A 24,764-nucleotide genomic window follows, 5' to 3' on the forward strand; every position below is an offset into this window, starting at 1 on the left:
GGGTCGAAATCCCCAAATATTGCTGCGACCATTTTCATTATCGCAGCAGGAATGTCAGTAGCCGCGACTGATTCGGGGACTCCTCTGAAGTGTAAGTTATTCCGTCTACCCCGGTTCTCTTGATCCTCCAGGGAGGTATATAATTGGTTAATGTGCACTTGGCAGTGCGAGAGTGACTGGGAGACCGCTTCGCTGTGCTTCAGAGAAGCGGCTTGAACAGATTCTAGTGAGTCAACCCTGTGGCCTATGTGCTGGACGTCTTAGGCCACCTCCTGCAGCTTGAAGTAAATAGGGTTTAGGGCTTCCTCCAGGGCTTGCCTGATAAAACGGTGAGAAATCGGGAGTTTTTTTGACTCACCCGACTCCTCTGGCTCGTCCTCTTCATCAGAGAGGTCTGCAGCATGGGAACTCGCGGTAAAGCAGGGAGCCGCGGCTATCTTAGGATCCTTGATCTGAGCAGGTGCTTGCTGCTTTTTAAGATATTTAGTCATATCAGACGCCGCTGATGGAGCTTTTGCTTGAGGGGTAGGATCTCCATGCTTAGTGCCTCCGTATTTCACCATTTTGGAGTGGTTTTGCTAAAGAATGCTGTCCCCACAGCAGGATAATAGCAGGAGCCTCAGCCGGACACAGCCATTCAGCTCCGGTGCTAGCTCCGCCCTTCATGGCGGCGACATCTGCCATAACACCCAATTGACTCAGTGTGGGACAGAGCCTAAACAACTGGCTCCTCAGACACATTGGCTAGAATGGAGAGCTGCGCTTGCTTACACAGTAAGAGAAGGATCGTTGACATCAAGCAGTCTGATGACTACTGGATAGCTATGTTTTTAAACCTTCGCTATCAAAGCAAAATGACAGAAAAACTGTTTTTGGTGACCAGAAGCCTGAGTGTCCAAAAGGGAGGCCCCTCTCCGCCCCCTGAAGAGTCCCCCACCTCCTGATGCCACATCCAGCAGAAGCTGCACGAATAGCCAGTTCAGTCTCCTAAACATGATGGAACCGTTTTTTCATGTGCCCTGTCAGGCTGAGGCCAATCAGCAAGCCGATAACTCCCGCCTTATTGTCCAGGTTCAGTCATACCTAAATTCTGGTCAGTCTCTGGCGCATACCCCGTTCCCTGACCCCATGGACTTCTAGGCAGGCAGACTAAAACAGTGGCCCTAACTGATCCAATATGTTCTCTGTATTGTTTCTTGCGCAACCTCTAGTGTCATCTCAGAGATGGCTTTCAGAGTGGCGGGGGGCACAATGACATTCAAACAGACCAAGTTCTCCCCCTTCAGTGTCTAAAACATCACTTTTGTTAAAATGAACCAAGCCTGCCTGAGGCAGATGAATAGATTTGGCATTGGTGATGGTGCCCTAGCTTGCTTCTGTTGCTGTCTGCCTACAATCATGTTCAGTATGTCTGCTGCTGCCATCATGACACTTCCACCACCATGCCTCTGTTACTGTCTGTCTGCCAACATGTACCATATGGCTGCTGCTGCTACCAACTCAGCTGCTACTCCTCACTGATAATCTCCTACTTCGACCATTATAAACCCTACGGTATCACTGCTACTACCACTACTAATACTACTTCTACCCCAACTGTTACCCATAGACAGCCAACCTATTGTCTTGTACAGTACGTTCCATGCTATGCTGCTTCTGTTGCTGCTACTATTGCGACCACGTGCCTGTAATACCCTACCCTTTCCACATCCCGATGGCACGGCTCCCAATTAAAAGGGAGAATTTAAACCAAATATTCTTCTGACAATTAACTCTTGTGATTGTTATATGGGTAGCCATTCTGACCCCATTAAGGCCTAAATTTGGATGCTTGGTCTCCCAAAAATCCAGTGTTTTTTTAAATCCCATACCACATGTTATGGGATAGAAAATACATCATCTGCCCCTGATAAGGGACAATTTTTGGAAGCTTTGGAATATGAAAAAGCATGAGACATGTGACAAAGAAATTCTGCAAACCTGAACCGAACCAGTTCTCAAAAGGATAGCTCATCTCTAATGTACACCAAAATACCCAGTGGATAATTCATGGCCTCTGGTGAATTGCACTTATCCAGGTTAGAGATAAGGACATGCTTTAATACAGCAATGGCTTGTGTGTTAAGGAAAGATAACTTACAGTTATTTATTGCCTCCATATCCGAAGGAAACGGCTAAAAGTAAATTGGCTCCTCAAATGGATGGGTAAACATCAGAAATATTCCAGTATGAAATGATGGCTCCCAGTGTGAGTCCACGGTCTACTACTTCTGTTCCTGGACCCCTGGATCATCATCTGCTGTCAGTATCTGGTTCTCCTGGATTTCTCATCATTATTGTTCTCTTGTTATTTCACTTTTAGCTCAACCAATATATAAGAAGAGTTCATTTTACAACTTCTGGTGGAGATTCCATTCACCTTGATGAGAAAGGAAATTTTCCAGCAAGATTTGATCTGGTGAATTACAATGTGTACGCTAACAGTACTGTGGGGACACAAACGGTGGGACATCTCCATGAAGACAATGGTCGTCTACAGTTTTCTATAAATGACAGTTCTATAGTATGGGATTCACGATTTTTGATGGTAAATTTTACATAAGATATGTTCTTTATCATAGAGAGCTGTAAATGATTTTTTATGTCAAAACTTTTACTTACAAATCATTCTCTGCAATGTGATGTAAAGATCGAGTGGTGGTAATGCACATTGTCAGCCTGTGACTCTTCATTCCAGACACCGCAATCCACCTGTAGTGAGAGCTGTCTCCCCGGATACAGGAAAGTCCCACTGGAAGGAAAACAGAAATGCTGCTACTACTGTGTCCCCTGTGCAGAAGGCGAGATCTCCAACCAGACTGGTGAGGGGTGGATAATCATTGGGTCCAAACTATTTGTCTAGCTGTTCAAAAAATTCCCACTTTTCAGTAGAGTAGCCTGTATTGCAGCAGATTGTTTGTTCTGAATGTCCATATACTTGGTAAGGCCGCTTTCACACAGTGTTTGATCTGTGATTTCCACCAGTGACTAAGCCAAAAGGGTATTAACGGCAGCTCTGACTTTTATTTTTGTTCACTCTTAGGCTACTTTCACGCTAGTGTTTCTATATTCCCGTATTGAGATCCATCATAGGGTCTCAATACTGGAAAAAAAACTGCTTCAGTTTTGTCTCCATTCATTGTCAATGGGGACAAAACGCAACTGAACAGAACAGAATGGTCCAAAATGCATTCCGTTCTCATACCGGAGAACAAACCGCAGCATGAATGCAGTTTGCTTTCTGTCCTGGGATGCAGAGCAAAATGGATACCTCATGAACCACAATGAAAGTCAACGGGGGACGGATTCGTTTTCTCCGACACAATCGAAAACGGATCCGTCCCCCATTGACTTTCAATAGAGTTCATGACGGAACCGTCTTAGGTATGTTAAAGATAAAACAACTGGATCCATTTATCAGTAACAGAAGCGTTTTTGCTGAACCCTGCGGCATCAAACAAAAACGCTAGTGTGAAAGTAGCCTTTTCTTTGACTGAAGAATTAAAACAGATCAGTACAGTTGTTAGGATGCAGCGGACTGGCAGTTAACAAACAGAATGCACTTTCACGGATGTGACAGGTCTCATGGCTGCACAAGTCATTTATACGCCAAAGAGTCTCTTTAGTGATCTTCCATCACTTCACTAGCTGACTCTGACATAAGCATCCAGATGTAGGGTGCATGTGTATATTTTACACAATACAATGCAACCAAAAGGGTGGTCCACTCATAGCTAGTGATGTCCCAAACTATTCGCCGGCGAACAGTTCACAGCGAACATGGCTTGTTCACGTTCGCCGCGGCGGGCGAACACATGGGAAAGCAAACTTTGACCCTGTACCTCACAGTCAGCAGACACATTCCAGCCAATCAGCAGCAGGCACTCCCTCCCAGACCCTCCCACCTCCAGGACAGCATCCATTTTAGATTCATTCAGAAGCTGCATTCTTAGTGAGAGGAGGGACAGTGTAGCTGCTGCTGATTTAATAGGGAAATCGATATTAGTTTTCTTCCTGGAGTGTGCCCTGCGTAGAGTGCTGGGTCAGGCTGTAGATGAGTGTGAAGAGGAAGAGCTGTGGTAACCATCACCACCAGAAACAGCCTTGTCATCATTGCTTGCCGGACCTGCGGCAACGCTGGAAGAGGAGTATGAGGAAGAGGAGTCAGAGGAGGAATGTGGCTTTGAGGAGGAGGAAGACCAACCACAGCAGGCATCCCAGGGTGCTCGCTGTTGTCACCTATCTGGGACATGTGGTGTTGTGCGTGGCTGGAGGGAAGAACAGACCGTCAATGACATCAGTGAGGACGAGGAACGGGAAATGAGTAGCTCGGCATCTAACCTTGTGCAAATGGGGTCTTTGATGCTGTCATGTCTGTTGAGGGACCCTCGTATAAAAAGGATGAAGGAGAACGACCTGTACTGGGTGGCCACGCTACTAGACCCCCGGTATAAGCAGAAAGTGGCTGAAATGTTACCAAATTGCCGAAAGTCGGAAAGGATGCAGCAGTTCAAAAGCAAACTAAAACATTTGGTTTACACAGCTTATAAGGGGGATGTCACAGCACAACGGGAATCTAACAGGGGAAGAGGTGAAAGTAATCCTTCTCCTACCACAACCACGGCGGCAAGGACAGGACGCTTTACAGATGTGTTGTTGATGGAGGACATGCAGAGCTTTTTCAGTCCTACACATCACCACAGCCCTTCGGGATCCAGCCTTAGAGAACAACTCGACCGACAGGTGGCAGACTACCTCGCCTTAACTGCAGATATCGACACTCTGAGGAGCGATGAACCCCTTGACTACTGGGTGTGCAGGCTTGACCTGTGGCCTGAGCTATCCCAGTTTGCGATAGAACTTCTGGCCTGCCCCGCTTCAAGTGTCCTGTCAGAAAGGACCTTTAGTGCAGCAGGAGGCATTGTCACTGACAAGAGAAGTCGCCTCGGTCAAAAAAGTGTTGATTACCTCACCTTCATTAAGATGAATGAGGCATGGATCCCGAAGGGACTGACAGTGGGGGATATGTTTGACTAACAATAGGCCTGATGACATGCCTTGGCCTCAAAATGGTCCCCACACTGCTGTATTTAATGTCTGCATACCGGATGACTTTCGTGAATTCTCTGCCACCAACTAGGGTTCAAGCCGCAATGTTTTAGTCACCTTTCTGCCTGGAAAACATCAATTTTTCCGGCCGCTGCTACAACAGCGTCTGAAACAATACAATTTTTTTCAGGAATGTGTACATGCCTAATTTTTCTGTCCTCTGGTGCTGCACTGTGGATGCAAAAACAAAACAAAATAAAAAAAAAAGCACATACAATTGTCAATTCCCTTTCGTGATCGTTACCTTGTTGTGGTGAAGGGGCTTGCGTATCACAATGAAGCGATCATCACCTCTATGAGCGTGTTGGCAATGTTGCCACACCCCAGATGATAAGGCCGTTGCTTCATTACGATCAGACCAAAAGCGATCGGCTGGATAATTTTTCATAGAAAAAACATTATTTTATTTTTATTTTTTTTAAGTTGTATGGGTTTTTAATACATAAAATAAAATAAAATCATAATAAAGTCTCTTAATAGTTTAGTAGAAATAATGCAGACAATTTAAAAAATCCCCATCAATTCCAATACAAAGCAAGTACAGAGCTCAGAACTAAATTATTTCAGGATGTCGTAATGGTTCGTTAATTAGAAATTGCTCCGTGCATGCGCAGTGCCCCAACTTGGGAGTAAGAGGACCGACCAAGCTGCTTTTTCCATCTCCCGGTTCCTAAAATCAATTCAATTTGGTGTATCAGAGTTTGGTCTGTCACTGTGAAGGCAGTCGAAGGTACCCGGCCCAATTTATTTATTTTTCACAAAAGGCAATCCCTGATATTCGACGTAACAGGGATTAAACTGATGAGAAGAGAACTAAAGAAAATACTGCACATATCGGGTGTGAGAGTAAATTGCACGGCGCAGACGCAGTGACCGTGGCGTGGATTCAAACAAAGGGGAGGGAGCCAGCGTTTTTTTAACCATCTCCCTGTTCGAAAAATCTATTCAATAATAGTGTTGAGCGCGAATATTCGAATATCAAATTTTTTTCGCGAATATCGGCACTTCGCTGATTCGCGAATATTTCGAATATAGTGATATAAATTCGATATTTCGAATATTTGTTTTTTTTTGTTTTTTTTTATTGTTATATTTTTTTCTTTCCCACTTCCCTAAAGTTGTTCTTACCTGTCCTTTGGATTCCTGGCTTCCTGGCTGCTCCAGTCAGTGCCCGTTGCCGCTTCTGCCGACTTCCGTGCTCATGGGAACGTCTCCATATACAACAATGTACTGTCGGATTTGAGAATTACTTTGAAATCGCAATTCGATTTTTTCAAGTTATAATAATCGAATTTCGATTTTAACTTAGCACTGCTATATTCCATAATTCTAGCCTAATATGGAATATAGCAGTGCTAAGTTAAAATCGAAATTCGATTATTATAACTTGAATTAATCGCATTGCGATTTCAATAGGAGAGTAGAATTAGCGAATATGACAAATGTATTCGTCATATTCCACAAAACGAAGATAACGAAGTATTCTGCATCTTCGTTTTAGCTACCTATTCATCAACTTCACTAATTCTAGCAATCATATAGGAAAGTTTACTATAGAGACAGCTAAGTTTAATTCGCTATGCGATTATATTACTTTGCTTTTTTTTATAAATAGAATAATTATAATAATTATCAGGTATTATAATTATTCAATTTTTTTTTTTTTTTTAAAGCAGTCTTGTAATCGCATATATATTCGTCATATTCGCTAATTCTACCAAGCCAACCATAGTAAACCAGGTCCAAGTTGAAATAGCAATGCGATTAATTTAAGTTATAATAATTGAATTTCGATTTTAACTTAGCACTGCTATATTCCATATTAGGCTAGAATTAACGAATATGGAATATAGCAGTGCTAAGTTAAAATCGAAATTTGATTATTATAACTTGAATTAATCGCATTGCTATTTCAATAGGAGAGTAGCCTTTAAGTTAAAATCGAAATTCGATTATTTAAATTGCATATTAACAAGAATAATGACGAATATTCGATTTCGACGAATATAAAACGAATGTTCTATCGAATTTCGTCGAAATCGAATATGGCACCTGCCGCTCATCACTATTCAATAAATGGACCCCAGATTAAGGACGTAACAGGGATTAAACTGATGAGAAGAGAACTACAGAAAATACCACTCCTATCGGGTGTGAGAGTAAATTGCACGGCGCAGACGCAGTGACCGTGGATTCAAACAAAGGGGAGGGAGCCAGCGTTTTTTTAACCATCTCCCTGTTCAAAAAATCAATTCAATTCACCTTTCAGGACCCTTGGTGTTGTACGTGGCTGGGTGGACGAAGAAACCTTCAATGACATCAACGGGACATGGCTAGGTTCGTATCCAACCTTGTGCAAATGGGGAGTTTGCGGTTGGGCAAATGGACTGTTTGCGGTGGTTTGCGGTGCATTAAAAGGAAGTTTGGTTTGTCAATGTCTGTGAAGCGGGCGTAACCCTTACACTACCTGATCGATACAACATCATACCAGATCGTATACACACACTGGATGTTTTAAACCACGTTGTTCAAAAAAATTGGATTGTTAGGTGATTTATGCCCTTTATGGATTAAAACCCAACTCTGCGTCAACTATGTCATTTTCCATGGGAGATTTGCCATGGATCCCCCTCCGGCATGCCACAGTCCTGGTGTTAGTCCCCTTGAAACAATTTTTCCATCACTACTGTGGCTAGAAAGAGTCCCTGTGGGTTTTAAAATTCGCCTGCCTATTGAAGTCTATGGCGGTTCGCCTGGTTCGCCCGTTCGTGAACATTTGAGGAAATTCGCGTTCGCCGTTCGCAAACTGTAAATTTTATGTTCTAATGGCAGGCAAACTCTTTTGTACCTGATTGAACAGGATGCTGCAGTTCAAGTTCACATACACAAAATCCACCGTGGGATGTGACGATTGTTCTGCAGATGTTCTATCTGCTTAAAAGGGTTATTTAGGCCGTGACGGGGACGAGCGTCCCTAGTGCCTCCCGCGAAAAGGAAATGCAGAGGTTGTTGTGCGTGGTTCAAGAGCGATGCGGGTGTGTAAAATATCACCAAATGTAATATAAATATGTGTATTAAAAAATATATATCATAACTAGAGTTGAGCGGACACCTGGATGTTCGGATTCGAGAAGTTCGGCCGAACTTCCCGGAAATGTTCGGGTTCCGAACCCGATCCGAACTACGTCCTGAACCCGAACCCCATTGAAGTCAAAGGGGACCCGAACTTTTCGGCACTAAAAAGGCTGTAAAACAGCCCAGGAAAGAGCTAGAAGGCTGCAAAAGGCAGCAACGTGTAGGTAAATCCCCTGCAAACAAATGTGGATAGGGAAATGAATAAAAATAAAATAAATAAAAATGAACCAATATCAATTGGAGAGAGGTCCCATAGCAGAGAATCTGGCTTCACGTCAGCCACCACTGTAACAGTCCATTGTCATATATTTAGGCCTAGCACCCAGGCAGAGGAGAGAGGTGCCGTAACACAGAATCTGGCTTCATGTCAGCAGAGAATCAGTCTGCATGTCATAGCAGAGAATCAGGCTTCACGTCACCCAACATTGGAACAGTCCATTGGCATATATTTAGGCCCCGGCACCCAGACAGAGGAGAGGTTCATTCAACTTTGGGTAGCCTCGCAATATAATGGTAAAATGAAAATAAAAATAAGATTGAATGAGGAAGTGCCCTGGAGTACAATAATATATGGTTAAGGGGAGGTAGTTAATGTCTAATCTGGACAAGGGATGGACAGGTCCTGTGGGATCCATGCCTGGTTCATTTTTATGAACATCAGCTTGTCCACATTGGCTGTAGACAGGCGGCTGCGTTTGTCTGTAATGACGCCCCCTGCCGTGCTGAATACACGTTCAGACAAAATGCTGGCCGCCGGGCAGGCCAGCACCTCCAAGGCATAAAAGGCTAGCTCTGGCCACGTGGACAATTTGGAGATCCAGAAGTTGAATGGGGCCAAACCATCAGTCAGTACGTGGAGGGGTGTGCACACGTACTGTTCCACCATGTTAGTGAAATGTTGCCTCCTGCTAACACGTTGCGTATCAGGTGGTGGTGCAGTTAGCTGTGGAGTGTTGACAAAACTTTTCCACATCTCTGCCATGCTAACCCTGCCCTCAGAGGAGCTGGCCGTGACACAGCTGCCTTGGCAACCTCTTGCTCCTCCTCTGCCTTGCCATGGGGCTTCCATTTGTTCCCCTGTGACATTTGGGAATGCTCTCAGTAGCGCGTCTACCAATGTGCGCTTGTACTCGCGCATCTTCCTATCATGCTCCAGTGCAGGAAGTAAGGTGGGGACATTGTCTTTGTACCGTGGATCCAGCAGGGTGGCAACCCAGTAGTCCGCACACATTAAAATGTGGGCAACTCTGCTGTCGTTGCGCAGGCACTGCAGCATGTAGTCGCTCATGTGTGCCAGGCTGCCCAGGGGTAAGGACAAGCTGTCCTCTGTGGGAGGCGTATCATCATCGTCCTGCGTTTCCCCCCAGCCACGCACCAGTGATGTGCCCGAGCTGCATTGGGTGCCACCCCGCTGTGACCATGCTTCATCCTCATCCTCCTCCACCTCCTCCTCATCCTCGTCCTCCTCGTCCTCCAGTAGTGGGCCCTGGCTGGCCACATTTGTACCTGGCCTCTGCTGTTGCAAAAAACCTCCCTCTGAGTCACTTCGAAGAGACTGGCCTGAAAGTGCTAAAAATGACCCCTCTTCCTCCTCCTCCTCCTCCTCCTGGGCCACCTCCTCTTCCATCATCGCCCTAAGTATTTTCTCAAGGAGACATAGAAGTGGTATTGTAACGCTGATAACGGCGTCATCGCCACTGGCCATGTTGGTGGAGTACTCGAAACAGCGCAACAGGGCACACAGGTCTCGCATGGAGGCCCAGTCATTGGTGGTGAAGTGGTGCTGTTCCGTAGTGCGACTGACCCGTGCGTGCTGCAGCTGAAACTCCACTATGGCCTGCTGCTGATCGCACAGTCTGTCCAGCATGTGCAAGGTGGAGTTCCACCTGGTGGGCACGTCGCATATGAGGCGGTGAGCGGGAAGGCCGAAGTTAAGCTGTAGCGCAAACAGGCGAGCAGCGGCAGGATGTGAACGCCGGAAGCGCGAACAGACGGCCCGCACTTTATGCAGCAGCTCTGACATGTCGGGGTAGTTGTGAATGAACTTCTGCACCACCAAATTCAGCACATATGCCAAGCAAGGGATGTGCGTCAAACCGGCTAGTCCCAGAGCTGCAACGAGATTTCGCCCATTATCGCACACCACCAGGCCGGGCTTGAGGCTCACCGGCAGCAACCACTCGTCGGTCTGTTGTTCTATACCCCACCACAACTCCTGTGCGGTGTGGGGCCTGTCCCCCAAACATATGAGTTTCAGAATGGCCTGCTGACGTTTACCCCGGGCTGTGCTGAAGTTGGTGGTGAAGGTGTGTGGTTGACTGGATGAGCAGGTGGAAGAAGAGGAGGAGGAAGCTGAGTAGGAGGAGGTGGCAACAGGAGGCAAAGAATGTTGCCCTGCGATCCTTGGCGGCGGAAGGACGTGCGCCAAACAGCTCTCCGCCTGGGGCCCAGCTGCCACTACATTTACCCAGTGTGCAGTTAGGGAGATATAGCGTCCCTGGCCGTGCTTACTGGTCCACGTATCTGTGGTTAGGTGGACCTTGCCACAGATGGCGTTGCGCAGTGCACACTTGATTTTATTGGATACTTGGTTGTGCAGGGAAGGCACGGCTCTCTTGGAGAAGTAGTGTCGGCTGGGAACAACATACTGTGGGACAGCAAGCGACATGAGCTGTTTGAAGCTGTCTGTGTCCTACAGCCTAAATGACAGCATTTCATAGGCCAGTAGTTAAAAAATGCTGGCATTCAGAGCCAGGGATCGAGGGTGGCTAGGTGGGAATTTACGCTTTCTCTCAAATGTTTGTGATATGGAGAGCTGAACGCTGCCGTGTGACATGGTTGAGATGCTTGGTGATGGAGGTGGTGTTGTTGGTGGTACATCCCCTGTTTGCTGGGCGGCAGGTGCCAACGTTCCTCCAGAAGCGGAGGAAGAGGCCGAGGCGGCAGCAGCAGAAGAGGCCGAGGCGGCAGCAGCAGAAGAGGTAGCAGGGGGAGCCTGAGTGACTTCCTTGTTTTTAAGGTGTTTACTCCACTGCAGTTCATGCTTTGCATGCAGGTGCCTGGTCATGCAGGTTGTGCTAAGGTTCAGAACGTTAATTCCTCGCTTCAGGCTCTGATGGCACAGCGTGCAAACCACTCGGGTCTTGTCGTCAGCACATTGTTTGAAGAAGTGCCATGCCAAGGAACTCCTTGAAGCTGCCTTTGGGGTGCTCAGTCCCAGATGGCGGCAGTCAGTAGCAGGCGGAGTCTCTTGGCGACGGGTGTTCTGCTTTTGCTCACTGCTCCCTCTTTTGCTACGCTGTTGGCTCGGTCTCACCACTGCCTCTTCCTCCGAACTGTGAAAGTCAGTGGCACGACCTTTATTCCATGTGGGGTCTAGGACCTTATCGTCCCCTGCATCGTCTTCCACTCAGTCTTGATCCCTGACCTCCTGTTTAGTCTGCACACTGCAGAAAGACGCAGCAGTTGGCACCTGTGTTTCGTCATCATCAGAGACATGCTGAGGTGGTATTCCCATGTCCTCATCATCAGGAAACATAAGTGGTTGTGCGTCAGTGCATTCTATGTCTTCCACCGCTGGGGAAGGGCTGGGTGGATGCCCTTGGGAAACCCTGCCAGCGGAGTCTTCAAACAGCATAAGAGACTGCTGCATAACTTGAGGCTGAGACAGTTTCCCTGGTATGCATGGGGGTGATGTGACAGACCTATGGGCTTGGTTTTCAGGTGCCATCTGTGCGCTTACTGCAGAAGACTGGGTGGGAGATAATGTGAACGTGCTGGATCCACTGTCGGCCACCCAATTGACTAATGCCTGTACCCGCTCAGGCCTTACCATCCTTAGAACGTCATTGGGCCCCACCAAATATCGCTGTAAATTATGGCGGCTACTGGGACCTGAGGTAGTTGGTACACTAGGACGTGTGGCTGTGGCAGAACGGCCACGTCCTCTCCCAGCACCAGAGGGTCCACTAACACCACCACGACCATGTCCGCGCCCCTTACTAGATGTTTTCCTCATTGTTACCGTTCACCACAATAAGAAAAATATTATTTGGCCCAATGTATTGAATTCAAATTCAGGCCTTTTTTTACAGACACCTAACACTATCTGGGTATCTATTTAGGTACCGTATTACACTAATACAGGCACAGCAGTGACGACAGATTTAGCTGAATATAAATTTGAGGCCTAGTATTTAGGCGCTTGGTGACAGGTATAGGTTTACAGACAGAATTAGACTTGGAAATGCACAGTAGCGTGTGTGTGAAGTTATTCAGAATTACCCTATGTGCACCTTGGATCTTATATACCCTTTTAGGGATAGATTTAAAGTAGCTCTGATACAGCAGAAACCACTAAATTAGGAAATTGCTAAATTGGGAATTCTATTTCAACCCAGAACAAAAACTGTGCTTTGACAGACGCTAAATAACTTAAACAGCCACAGCAGTAACGACAGATTTAGCTGAATATAAATTTGAGGCCTAGTATTTAGGCGCCTGGTGACAGGTATAGGTTTACTGACAGAATTAGACTTGGAAATGCACAGTAGCGTGTGTGTGAAGTTATTCAGAATGACCCCATGTGCACCTTGAATCTTATATACCCTTTTAGGGATAGATTTAAAATAGCTCTGATACAGCAGAAACCACTAAATTAGTAAATTGCTAAATTGGGAATTGTATTTCAACCCAGAACAAAAACTGTGATTTGACGGACACTAAATAACTTGACCAGCCACAGCAGTAACGACAGATTTAGCTGGATATAAATTTGAGGCCTATTATTTAGGCGCTGGGTGACAGGTATACGTTTACTGACAGAATTAGACTGGGATATGGCCAAAAAATAACCACACTATTGATGGTTAAATGCACTTGGTGTGACAGCTTGACCAACCACACTATTGAGGGTTAAATACACTTGGTTACAGGCTCAGCTTGCCCCTGATGTAGTATATGGCCAAAAGATAACCAGACTATTGATGGTTAAATGCACTTGGTGTGACAGCTTGACCCTGATGTAGGATTTAGCCAAAAAACAACCACACCATTGAGGGTTAAATGCACTTGGTGACAGCTTGACCCTGATGTAGTATATGGCCAAAAAATAACCACACTATTGCTGGTTAAATGCACTTGGTGTGACAGCTTGACCCTGATGTAGGATTTAGCCAAAAAACAACCACACCATTGAGGGTTAAATGCACTTGGTGACAGCTTGCCCCTGATGTAGTATATGGCCAAAAGATAACCAGACTATTGATGGTTAAATGCACTTGGTGTGACAGCTTGACCCTGATGTAGGATTTAGCCAAAAAACAACCACACCATTGAGGGTTAAATGCACTTGGTGACAGCTTGACCCTGATGTAGTATATGGCCAAAAAATAACCACACTATTGCTGGTTAAATGCACTTGGTGTGACAGCTTGACCCTGATGTAGGATTTAGCCAAAAAACAACCACACCATTGAGGGTTAAATGCACTTGGTGACAGCTTGCCCCTGATGTAGTATATGGCCAAAAAATAATCACACTATTGCTGGTCAAATGCACTTGGTGTGACAGCTTGACCCTGATGTAGGATTTAGCCAAAAAACAACCACACCATTGAGGGTTAAATGCACTTGGTGACAGCTTGCCCCTGATGTAGTATATGGCCCAAAAATAACCAGACTATTGATGGTTAAATGCACTTGGTGTGACAGCTTCACCCTGATGTAGGATTTAGCCAAAAAACAACCACACTATTGAGGGTTAAATGCACTTGGTGGCAGCTTGTGCTGGCGCACCTCAAGACGCAAAATGGCCACCTATCACCCCAGTAAAAAGTGACTGAAAAACGCTCTGGGCAGCCTAAAAACAGTGAGCAATTCAATAGCAGCAGTACAATCATCCACAGCTGCAGATCGATCTCTGAATGAGGTATTTTGGAGGAGTTAATCACTGCCTAATCTTGCCCTAACGTCGCAGCTGCAACCTCTCCCTATGCTGATCAGAGCAGAGTGACGGGCGGCGCTATGTGACTCCAGTTTAAATAGAGGCTGGGCCACATGCTGCACTGGCCAATCACAGCCATGCCAATAGTAGGCATGGCTGTGACGGCCTCCTGGGGCAAGTAGTATGACGCTTGTTGATTGGCTGCTTTGCACCTTTTCAAAAAGCGCCAAGAAAGCGACGAACACTGAACCCGGACTTTTACGAAAATGTCCGGGTTCGGGTCCCTGTCACAGACACCCCAAAATTCGGTACAAACCCCAACTATACATCATAACTAGAGATGAGCGAATTTCTTAAAAATTCGATTTGGCTGCTTCGCCAATTTTTTTTATTTTATTCCTTTGTATAAAGTAGAGGGTGCAATGACAGAGAGCTGTGATAGTCCCACCCCTGTCATTGTACCCCTCAGATGCCGCATTCATACATGATTGCGGCATCTGAGTTTAAAATTAGTATAAAATTAACAATAAAAAATATCATATCATTATTTCAAACTTACCGCCTTTATTTGCTTGCGATGAGCCGACCGCCGCCATCTTGCCAGGAAATCTCGGCTGAAATCCTGTGCGGCGCGAGATTACATTATCACGCCAGCTGGCTTGGTGACGTATGATGTAATCACGCCGGGCGGCATGGTGATGTAATCTCACGCCTCATGGGTTTTCAGCTGATATCTTCAAGCAAGATGGAGGCTGGCGGCCCGTCGTGAGCAAATGGAGGCGGTAAGTTAGATTTCTTTTGTTTTTTTATACTATTTCAGGATAAATCGATTCACTGACATGAAACACGAGGAGTCTAGGCGAATCTAATTTATCCTGAAATTCGGATCAAATTCCACTTTGTGGGATTTGATTCGCTCATCTCTAATCATAACTGGTTTGGTAATCCTCTCCAAATATAGTGTATGCTTATTTGGAGTAAGGATCCCCCGGAGGACTCATGCACCCGCACTGAATACCAACCCATTCATTTCTATGGGTCTGTTCACATCAGCGGTGATTTTCACGCATCACTTATGCGTTGCGTGAAAATCACAGCATGCTCTATTTTGTGCGTTTTTCACGTAACGCAGACCCCATAGAAATGAATAGGGTTGCGTGGAAATCACAAGCATCCGCAAGCAAGTGCGGATGCGGTGCGATTTTTTTACGCGCGGTTGCTAGGAGACGATTGGGATGGAGACCCGATCATTTTTATTTTCCTTATAACATGGTTATAAGGGAAAATAATAGCATTCTGAATACAGAATGCATAGTAAAATAGGGCTGGAGGGGTTAAAAAATAAAATAATAATTTAACTCACCTTAGTCCACTTGATCGCACTGCCCGGCGTCTCGTCTGTCTCCTTTGTTCCATCACATGATCTTTTACCATGGTGATGGATCATATGATGACCGGAGTGAAGTCACCACAGGTCCTGTTCCTGAAATGAATGCTCACCACAGGTCCTGTTCAGCAAAGCAGACAGAAGAGATGCCGGGCTACGCGATCAAGTGGACTAAAGTGAGTTAAATTATTGTGAGTTAAATTTTTATTTACTTTTTTAACCCCTCCAGCGCTATTTTACTATGCATTCTGTATTCAGAATGCTATTATTTTCCCTTATAACCATGTTATAAGGGAAAATAATGCAATCTACAGAACACCGATCCCAGACCCGAACTTCTGTGAAGAAGTTCGGGTTTGGGTACTAAACATGCACGATTTTTCTCACGCGAGTGCAAAACGCATTACAATGTTTTGCACTCGCGCTGAAAAATCGCGGGTGTTCCCGCAACGCACCCGCACATTTTCCCGCAACGCCCGTCTGAAAGAGGCATTAGTGCAGCGTCCCACACAATTTCTGAGAGCAGACTGACCTTTATCCTGTTCTTTTTGGAAACTCCAATCGCAGCTGTCCTCCAGATTCGGCGTCCCTCGTGTTATGGAGGCATCTCTGTGTAGTTCAGATTCGCCCCGCAGATATTTGGTTCGCCTTTTTACTTTGCTGCCGGTGTTCCACTTGTATAGGAATAGGTCAGTTTACCATGAGTCTTTACTTTTCTTCTTTCTGGAGCGCTCCAGCAATGTTGTTTTCTGTGTTAGTATACTTGTTCACCCAAACATGTTTTGGAGTGTAAACTCGCTCCTTCCTCAGTGGTCAAGCATACTTCACATCAATCTTTTTATTGTGTCCAGGTCAATAAAAAAAAAACAGGAATAGAATCCGGAATAGTCTCTTTACATTTTTATGGATTTTTTTTGTCTTTTTTGTGTTATTTATTTATTCTCTTTATCTGTCAAAGCCACAAGAATTATTTGTCGCCTCCAAATCCTCTGTATAGGGATTTCAAAACATCCCAAAGATTTAAATTATTTCATCCTTATGCTTCTTTAAGATATCATATAAAAATACATAAAGAATGTATAAAAATATATAAAATAATATATATATATACACTCACCTAAAGAATTATTAGGAACACCATACTAATACGGTGTTGGACCCGCTTTTGCCTTCAGAACTGCCTTAATTCTACATGGTATTTATTCAACAAGGTGCTGATAGCATTCTTTAGAAATGTTGGCCCATATTGATAGGATAGCATCTTGCAGTTGATGGAGATTTGAGGGATGCATATCCAAGGGCACGAAGCTCCTGTTCCACCACATCCCAAAGATGCTCTATTGGGTTGAGATCTGGTGACTGTGGGGGCCATTTTAGTACAGTGAACTCATTGTCATGTTCAAGAAAATAATTTGAAATGATTCAAGCTTTGTGACATGGTGCATTATCCTGCTGGAAGTAGCCATCAGAGGATGGGTACATGGTGGTCATGAAGGGATGGACATGGTCAGAAACAATGCTCAGGTAGCCCGTGGCATTTAAACGATGGCCAATTGGCACTAAGGGGCCTAAAGTGTGCCCAGAAAACATCCCCCACACCATTACACCACCACCACCAGCCTGCACAGTGGTAACAAGGCATGATGGATACATGTTCTCATTCTGTTTACTCCCAAATTCGGACTCTGCCATTTGAATGTCTCAACATAAATCGAGACTCATCAGACCAGGCAACATTTTTCCAGTTTTCAACAGTCCAATTTTGGTGAGCTTTTTCCTATTTGTAGTGGAGATGAGTGGTTCCCGGTGGGGTCTTCTGCTGTTGTAGCCCACCTTTCATTCCCATTCTGACATTCAGTTTGGAGTTCAGGAGATTTTCTTGACCAGGACCACAACCCTACATGCATTAAAGCAACTTCCATGTGATTGGTTGACTAGATAATTGCATTAATGAGAAATAGAACAGGTGTTCCTAATAATTCTTTAGGTGAGTGTATATATATATATATATATATATATATATATATAAAATATATAGAACATATATCAATATTCTTTCCTCAAGTGAAAAATATAAAAATGTAAAAATGTAGAATATGTAAAAATTAAAACCTCTAGGGAGTATGTGGTTATATAGGAGGCCCCTCGTCAAGGGAAGACGGGGTGCTGATAACAAACAGAGACCCCCGTCGTCCGTCAACCAGGGGTGTCCTATTTCACAGGAAACCAAAGATTTCTAGTTCAGCATTTAAGCCATTGGGTTGAATACTATCGAACTCAAAAATCCTTCTTGATTCCTGTCGGGACATCCTAGATACTGTATATGATCACCCCCCTCCAATGTTTGGTTACTTTTTCAAATGCTATAAACATTAGACCTGGGGGGTTCTGATTATGATGATGTTTAAAATGTCTGGACAAGGTGTGTTTTTCATAGCCTTTCTTTATATTTGTGATATGTTCCGCTATTCTCATTTTTAGTAGTCTCTTGGTGCGTCCTATATACTGTTTGCCACAAGGGCATTGGATTAAATACAGTACATTGACAGAATTGCATGTCAGAAGCTTGTTTATTTCTATCCTTAAATGATTCTGAGTGGATTGCACTTCCACGGTCTTTCTTTGGAAGGTGGTTTGTTTGCAGTTAGAGCACCTCCGACACCTATAAAATCCTTTTAGGTGATCCCAATGTTGCGAAATCCCTTTCTTTTTTATAATTTGTTTGGTCATTGGTGCTACTTTACATCCTAGATTTTGCGCTTTTGTATACACAAATTGTGGATTTTTCAAAATTAATGGACTATGGTCTTATCATGTAGGATGTGGTGCCAATAACGTCTAACAATTTGTTCCGTTTTTTTATATTCAGAATTAAAGGGCAAAATAATCCGCAGAGTTCCATCTTTCAAATCCATACACCCATTTTTGTTTCTTTTTTTTTGTTTTTATTTTTGTTTTAATTTTCATCTTCATTCTTAGATTTGAAAAAAAAAAATTCTATCTTTTTTATTTTGGATAGAGATTCTTCTACTATATTTGATGGATAGTTTTTATTTAAAAAACAAACTTTCATATCCTCGGCTTCCATTTCCAATTGTTCCTCTTTTGTTCAATTACGCTTTAGCCTACCAAATTGTCCCATCAGAATGTTTAGCAGCCATCTCGGGAGATGGCAGCTGCTGAATAGTATATAACTAAGAATGAAGATAAAAATGAAAACTCTCCCGATATGAAGACTCATCAAGATCATTTGAGACAAGTGTTATTGATCCTTTGGGAGAATAAATTGTATGCTAAGTTGGAAAAATGTGTGTGTTTGCTGTTCAGGAGCTGCCATTTTTGGGGTACTTGCTTTCTGCTTCCGGTTTTCATATGGATCCCGAAAAGGTCCGTGTGGTACTGGAATGGGATCGGCCGGAGAACTAATTACTACAGAAAATTAATCCTGAATTATTCCACCATTGTCTAACCTTTGACAGATATGACTAGGAAGGGCGCTGACTTCTCTGTTTGGTCGGATGAGGCATTACAGGCTTTTTCTGCTAATAAGAAATGTTTTGTTTCTGCGCCTATTCTGATGCAACCTGATGTGTCTCAACCCTTCATTGTAGAGGTTGACGTGTCAGAAGTGGGAGTCGGAGCAGTCTTGTTGCAGGGTCCCTCTCCTAGCAAATGGCAACCGTGTGCTTTTTTCTCGTAGAAACTCTCGGCCGCCGAAAGAAATTATGATGTTGGGAATAGAGAGTTGTTGGCCATCAAATTGGCCTTTGAAGAGTGGCACCATTAGCTAGAAGGGGCTACCCATCCAATTACAATATTTACTGGCCATAAGAATCTGGCCTACCTGCAATCTGCAAAGCGTTTAAATCCTAGGCAGGCTAGATGGTCATTGTTTTTTACTAGGTTCAATTTTGTGGTCACCTATTGCCCTGGAATTAAAAACGTCAAAGTGGATGCGTTGTCACGTAGCTTTCCAGGGGAGGGGGGAGATTCGGAGCATCCCGCTACGATTTTGGCTGATAGGGTGGTGGTTTCCGCTCTTTACCCCAAGCTGGAGACGGAAGTGTTGGGGGCTCAAGAGGAGGCACCTGATCCTTGTCCTCCAGGCGAGTTGTTTGTTCCTTCTGAACCTCGATAAAAAGGAATATCATGATACTGTCCTTGCGGGACATCCTGGAAGTAGATCCACTGTAGATCTTATTTCCTGGAGATTCTGGTGGCCTGGGTTGCGTAAAAGTGTTGAGAGTTATGTAGCAGCTTTTGAGACCTGTGCACGCGCGAAGTTGGCACACATTCGGCCATCAGGATCTCTTCTTCCTTTGTCCATCCCATCTTGTCCTTGGAAGCATTTGTCCATTAACTTCATTACTGATTTGCCAAGTTCCTCTGGGAAAACTGTGATTTTGGTGGTAGTGGACCGCTTCAGCAAGATGGCTCACTTTGTACCATTATCAGATTTGCCCAATGTGAAAACTCTTGCTCAGGTTTTTATTGACAACATTGTGAAATTACATGGCATTCCCTCTGATTTGGTGTCTGACAGGTGGACGCAATTTGTTTCCAGGTTTTGGAGGGCGTTTTGTTCTCGTCTGGGTATTCAGTTTCTCTTCGGCTTTCCATCCTCAGTCGAATGGTCAAACTGAGCGCACTAACCAAAATCTGGAGACCTATTTGAGGTGTTTTATCGCTGAGAATCAGGATGAGTGGTCCTCGTTCTTGTCTTTAGCTGAGTTTGCCTTGAACAATCGTAGGCAGGAGTCAACTGATAAGTCACCATTTTTTTTACGCATATGGTTTTCACACTCAGTTTGGACTTTTTCTGGGAATTAATCTTCTGGGATACCAGAAGAGGAGAGATTCTCTTCCTCTTTGTCATCTATCTCGCAGAAGATTCAAGTTAATTTGAAAAAAATTGGTGAAATATATAAACAGATGGCTGACAAGAGACGTATGACTGTTCCAGACCTGTGTGTGGGTGATTTGGTGTGGTTTTCCACAAAAAACATTAAGCTGAAGGTACCCTCTTGAAAATTGGGTCCAAGATTTTTTGGCCCTTATTAAATCTCGGCCATTGTCAATCTAGTGGCATTTCGTCTGGAACTTCCGCAGGCCTGGAAGATCCATAATGTGTTTCCCAAGTCCTTGTTGAAGAGATATGTGGAACCTGCGGAACCATATCCTTTGCCTCCACCTCCTGTTTTGGTTGATGGTAATCTGGAGTTTCAGATCTCTAGAATTTTCAATTCACGTGTTCTTTGGGGTTTCCTTCAGTACCTGGTGCATTGGAGGGGATACGGTCCAGAGGAAAGAATGCGGGTTCCGGCTACCGATGTTAATACCTTTCATAGGGCACACCCAGATAAAGTTGGGCCTGGGTGTCCGGAGGTCCACCGTAGAGGGGGTACTGTCACGCCCTTCCCTGTGGGTGTTCTGAGATGATCTGTCAGAGTTGCTGCACGTGACGCGATCTGACAGTTTGTTTTGTATGGGCTTGAACAGAATCCCACCTCCTATTAGGTGTGGTTAGTTTGGTCATTGGGGAGGCTATTTATTCCTCCCTCTCCCTATAGCCTTTGTGGGTTATAGTTCTACCTTGTGTGAGCTTTGGATGCTTGGTGGATCGTCTGCTCCTTCTTGTATCAGATAAGTCTTTTCCCTTCTTTTTCCCCTTTTGGTTTCTGTTTGGTCTAGGCTTCTAGTGAAGACGCTAGTGCTTTCGGTGGTAGAAGGCGCTGAGTGTCTCTTAACCCTTTTTCCCTATTGCGGAGGGTCTGTTTAGTGTCTTATAGTCTTAGGCACGGAGACATGTGTATATCTACCATTGAGATATGCACATGGGCTTAGCAGCATAGGTAAAGTGTGTCAGGGATTGCTAGGTGGTGACCTTGTTTTTCCCTAGCTTGTAGGGCCTAGTCCATTGTTTAGTTTGTCTTTCAGTTTACTGTTCCCTTCCCTACCTATCGTGACACCTTCTCTGTCTCTGTCAATCATTTATACCGTAGATACAGGCGTGTCTTGCACATGTATGTGCTTCTACATTGTCATATATGGAGACGTCAAATATAGGACTTGACGTTCCCATACAGACCTCCCATCACCAAGTGTATTACTATAGATGGTGTCAGTATGTAGTGTTATACATCCTTTAAATTACATATCAATTAATATTATATCTCATTATTTAACAGGGTGCCAGGGAGCGAGGTAATTATAATCTATATGAGGGGTCCAGGCATTGGGGTGAATGTTTTATACTATGAATAACCCCTTTAAATGTGTATCCAGGCATGGGAGGCTAACCCCTAGATACTGTACATGTGCCATTCCTGGTCCAGGACAGGCTGTTAGTATTGCATCTGTTCGGGTTGGTGTCCTGAATAAGACTAGAATATACTTTCCTCCTCTAGAGATATATACAGTTGCAAGAAAAAGTATGTGAACCCTTTGGAATGATATGGATTTCTGCACAAAGTGGTCATAAAATGTGATCTGATCTTCATCTAAGTCACAACAATAGACAATCACAGTCTCCTTAAAGGGCTTCTGTCACCCCCCCAAAAGTAATTTTTTAGTTTTTTGGCTACTTAAAATCCTTATACAGCAATTTTTCAATATATAGTGCTCTTAGCCTTTTTCGTTCACTAGTTTCTTTAAAAAACAGACATTTATAATATGTAAATTACCTCTCTACCAGCAAGTAGGGCGGTTACTTGCTGGTAGCAGCCGTATCCTGCTTTAAAAAAAACGCCCCCTCCACCTGTTGATTGACAGGGCCAGCGATCGCTCTCGTCTTCTGGCTGGCCCTGTTTGCGTTCAAAATCTCGCGCCTGCGCCATATCGGTCTTCAGTCGGCACTATATATTAAAAAATTGCTGTATAAGGATTTTAAGTAGCCAAAAAACGAGAAATGACTTTTGGGGGGGGGGGGGGGTGACAGAAGCCCTTTAAACAAATAACACACAAAGAATTAAATGTTGACATGTTTTTATTGAGCACACCATGTAAACCTTCACAGTGCAGGTGGAAAAAGTATGTGAACCCTTGGATTTAATAACTGGTTGAACCTCCTTTGGCAGCAATAACTTCAACCAAACGTTTCCTGTAGTTGCAGATCAGACGTTTACAACGGTCAGGAGTAATTCTTGACCATTCCTCTTTAAAGAACTGTTTCAGTTCAACAATATTCTTGGGATGTCTGATGTAAATCGCTTTCGGGTTGAAGTCAGGACTCTGACTGGGCCACTTTAGAAGGCGTATTTTCTTCTGTTTAAGCCAGGCATGTCCAAACTGCGGCCCTCCAGCTGTTGCAAAACTACAACTCCCAGCATGCCTGGATAGCTTACAGCTATTATGGCATTCTGGGAGTTGTAGTTTTGCAACAGCTGGAGGGCCGCAGTTTGGACATGCCTGGTTTAAGCCATTCTGTTGTTGATTTTCTTCTATGCTTTGGGTTGTTGTCCTGTTGCAACACCCATCTTCGTTAAGCTTCAGCTGCTGTTATAAACAGCAGTTACCAGTCCGTAGTATGGTCTAATAGGCAGACACTGATGTCAGGACTGGGGGACTATTTTAGATGCCCCAGTTACAATGCTAATGCATTAACACCCTGTGATCAAATTCGAAAGTGCTGAGGAGTAGACAGAGGAAAGGTCCTCTCTCTGTCAACCACTTGAATAGAGGGGTTCAGGATAGAGAGTAAAAGCATTTTTATTATTATAATATCTTTCCTAATACCTAATAAAAAAATTACTCAGATTTTCCTTTTAACTTATTTTGTAGTTGATGAATTACACACATTTCCAATATCTTATTTTCTTTTATTCAGATATGGAGAGATGCTCGGAGTGTCCTGAAGACCAGTGGTCTAATGAGAGAAGAGACGCCTGTATCCCGCGACCACTTGACTTCCTGTCATATGAAGATACCTTGGGATTATCTCTCATTATTATCAATCTCTTCTTCTGTTCTCTGACGGTCGTTGTGTTGGGGATATTTATAAAGCACAAGAACACGTCAATTGTGAAAGCTAATAACAAGAACCTGAGCTACATCCTGCTCCTGTCTCTGCTCTTCTCATTTCTATGTCCTTTCTTATTCATTGGACGTCCCACAAGGATGTCATGTCTACTACGACAGGTTACTTTTGGGATTATTTTTAGTCTTGCAGTTTCTTCCATTTTAGCTAAAACAGTCACTGTAGTCCTGGCTTTTCGTGCCATCCAACCAGGCAGGACACTGAGGCAGTGGCTGGGGAGACATCTGTCCACATTATTACTTATTACTGGTACAATAGGAGAGGTTGTGATCTGTGTCCTCTGGTTGTGTTTTTCTCCACCATTCCCAGATTATAACACTGAGATAGAGGTTGGAAAGATAATCTTACAATGTAATGAGGGATCTGCCCATGCTTTCTACTTGTCGATGGGCTACATTGGATTCCTGTCCATGTTGAGCTTTATTGTAGCCTTCTTGGCCAGGAAACTTCCAGACATCTTCAATGAGGCTCAGTACATCACCTTCAGCATGCTGGTCTTCTGCAGTGTGTGGATCTCCTTCATCCCGGCCTACCTCAGCACCAAGGGGAAATACATGGTTGCTGTGGAGATCTTCTCTATCTCATCTTCCAGTGCTGGACTTCTGGGCTGTATCTTCATTCCCAAATGTTACATTATTTTAATGAGACCAGAAATGAACATAAAGTCCAATCTAATTTTTATACAACAATAAAAGAGCATTATGATCAAATATGTTAGTTTTAGCCCATAGAATTAGCCAGTCTTCCTCCCTTGCCTTTATCTTCTGTGACCAGAGTCCTTGTTTTAGCTTTTCTCTATCATATCAAATTGAAAGTTGAAAGTACCGTTTAGTCATAAATTAAGAACAGAAAGTTTTTTATCGCTCAAAATACCACACTGGAACCAATGGTTCCTAAATTCAAGAACTCAGTTCCTCCATCCCTTTTCATCTCGTTAAATCCTACATTGACCCAGGTGGACGTTTGCTCAATTTCAATTTTAAAATCACTATAGCCAACGTATACGCACCTAATTCACGCCAAGTTCCTTGGTTACTAGGGACGCTCAAGACGATTAGAGACTATACTGAAGGCATGCTGATAGTGGGAGGTGATCTTAATATCTCATTAGACACC

General features: G+C 44.1%; 1 protein-coding gene across 1 annotated transcript; it reads left to right on the plus strand.

Moving 5' to 3' along the window:
• The first annotated feature begins 2,236 nt into the window (after positions 1-2,236).
• LOC122933985 (vomeronasal type-2 receptor 26-like) lies at positions 2,237-24,340 on the plus strand. Its single transcript, XM_044289082.1, has 4 exons — positions 2,237-2,248; positions 2,363-2,587; positions 2,738-2,861; positions 23,439-24,340. Exons 1-4 carry the CDS (start codon positions 2,237-2,239, stop codon positions 24,338-24,340), a joined length of 1,263 nt encoding a protein of 420 aa, XP_044145017.1.
• Positions 24,341-24,764: the final 424 nt, after the last annotated feature.

The sequence above is a fragment of the Bufo gargarizans genome, chromosome 4 (assembly GCF_014858855.1).
Source record: "Bufo gargarizans isolate SCDJY-AF-19 chromosome 4, ASM1485885v1, whole genome shotgun sequence".
NCBI lineage: Eukaryota > Metazoa > Chordata > Amphibia > Anura > Bufonidae > Bufo > Bufo gargarizans.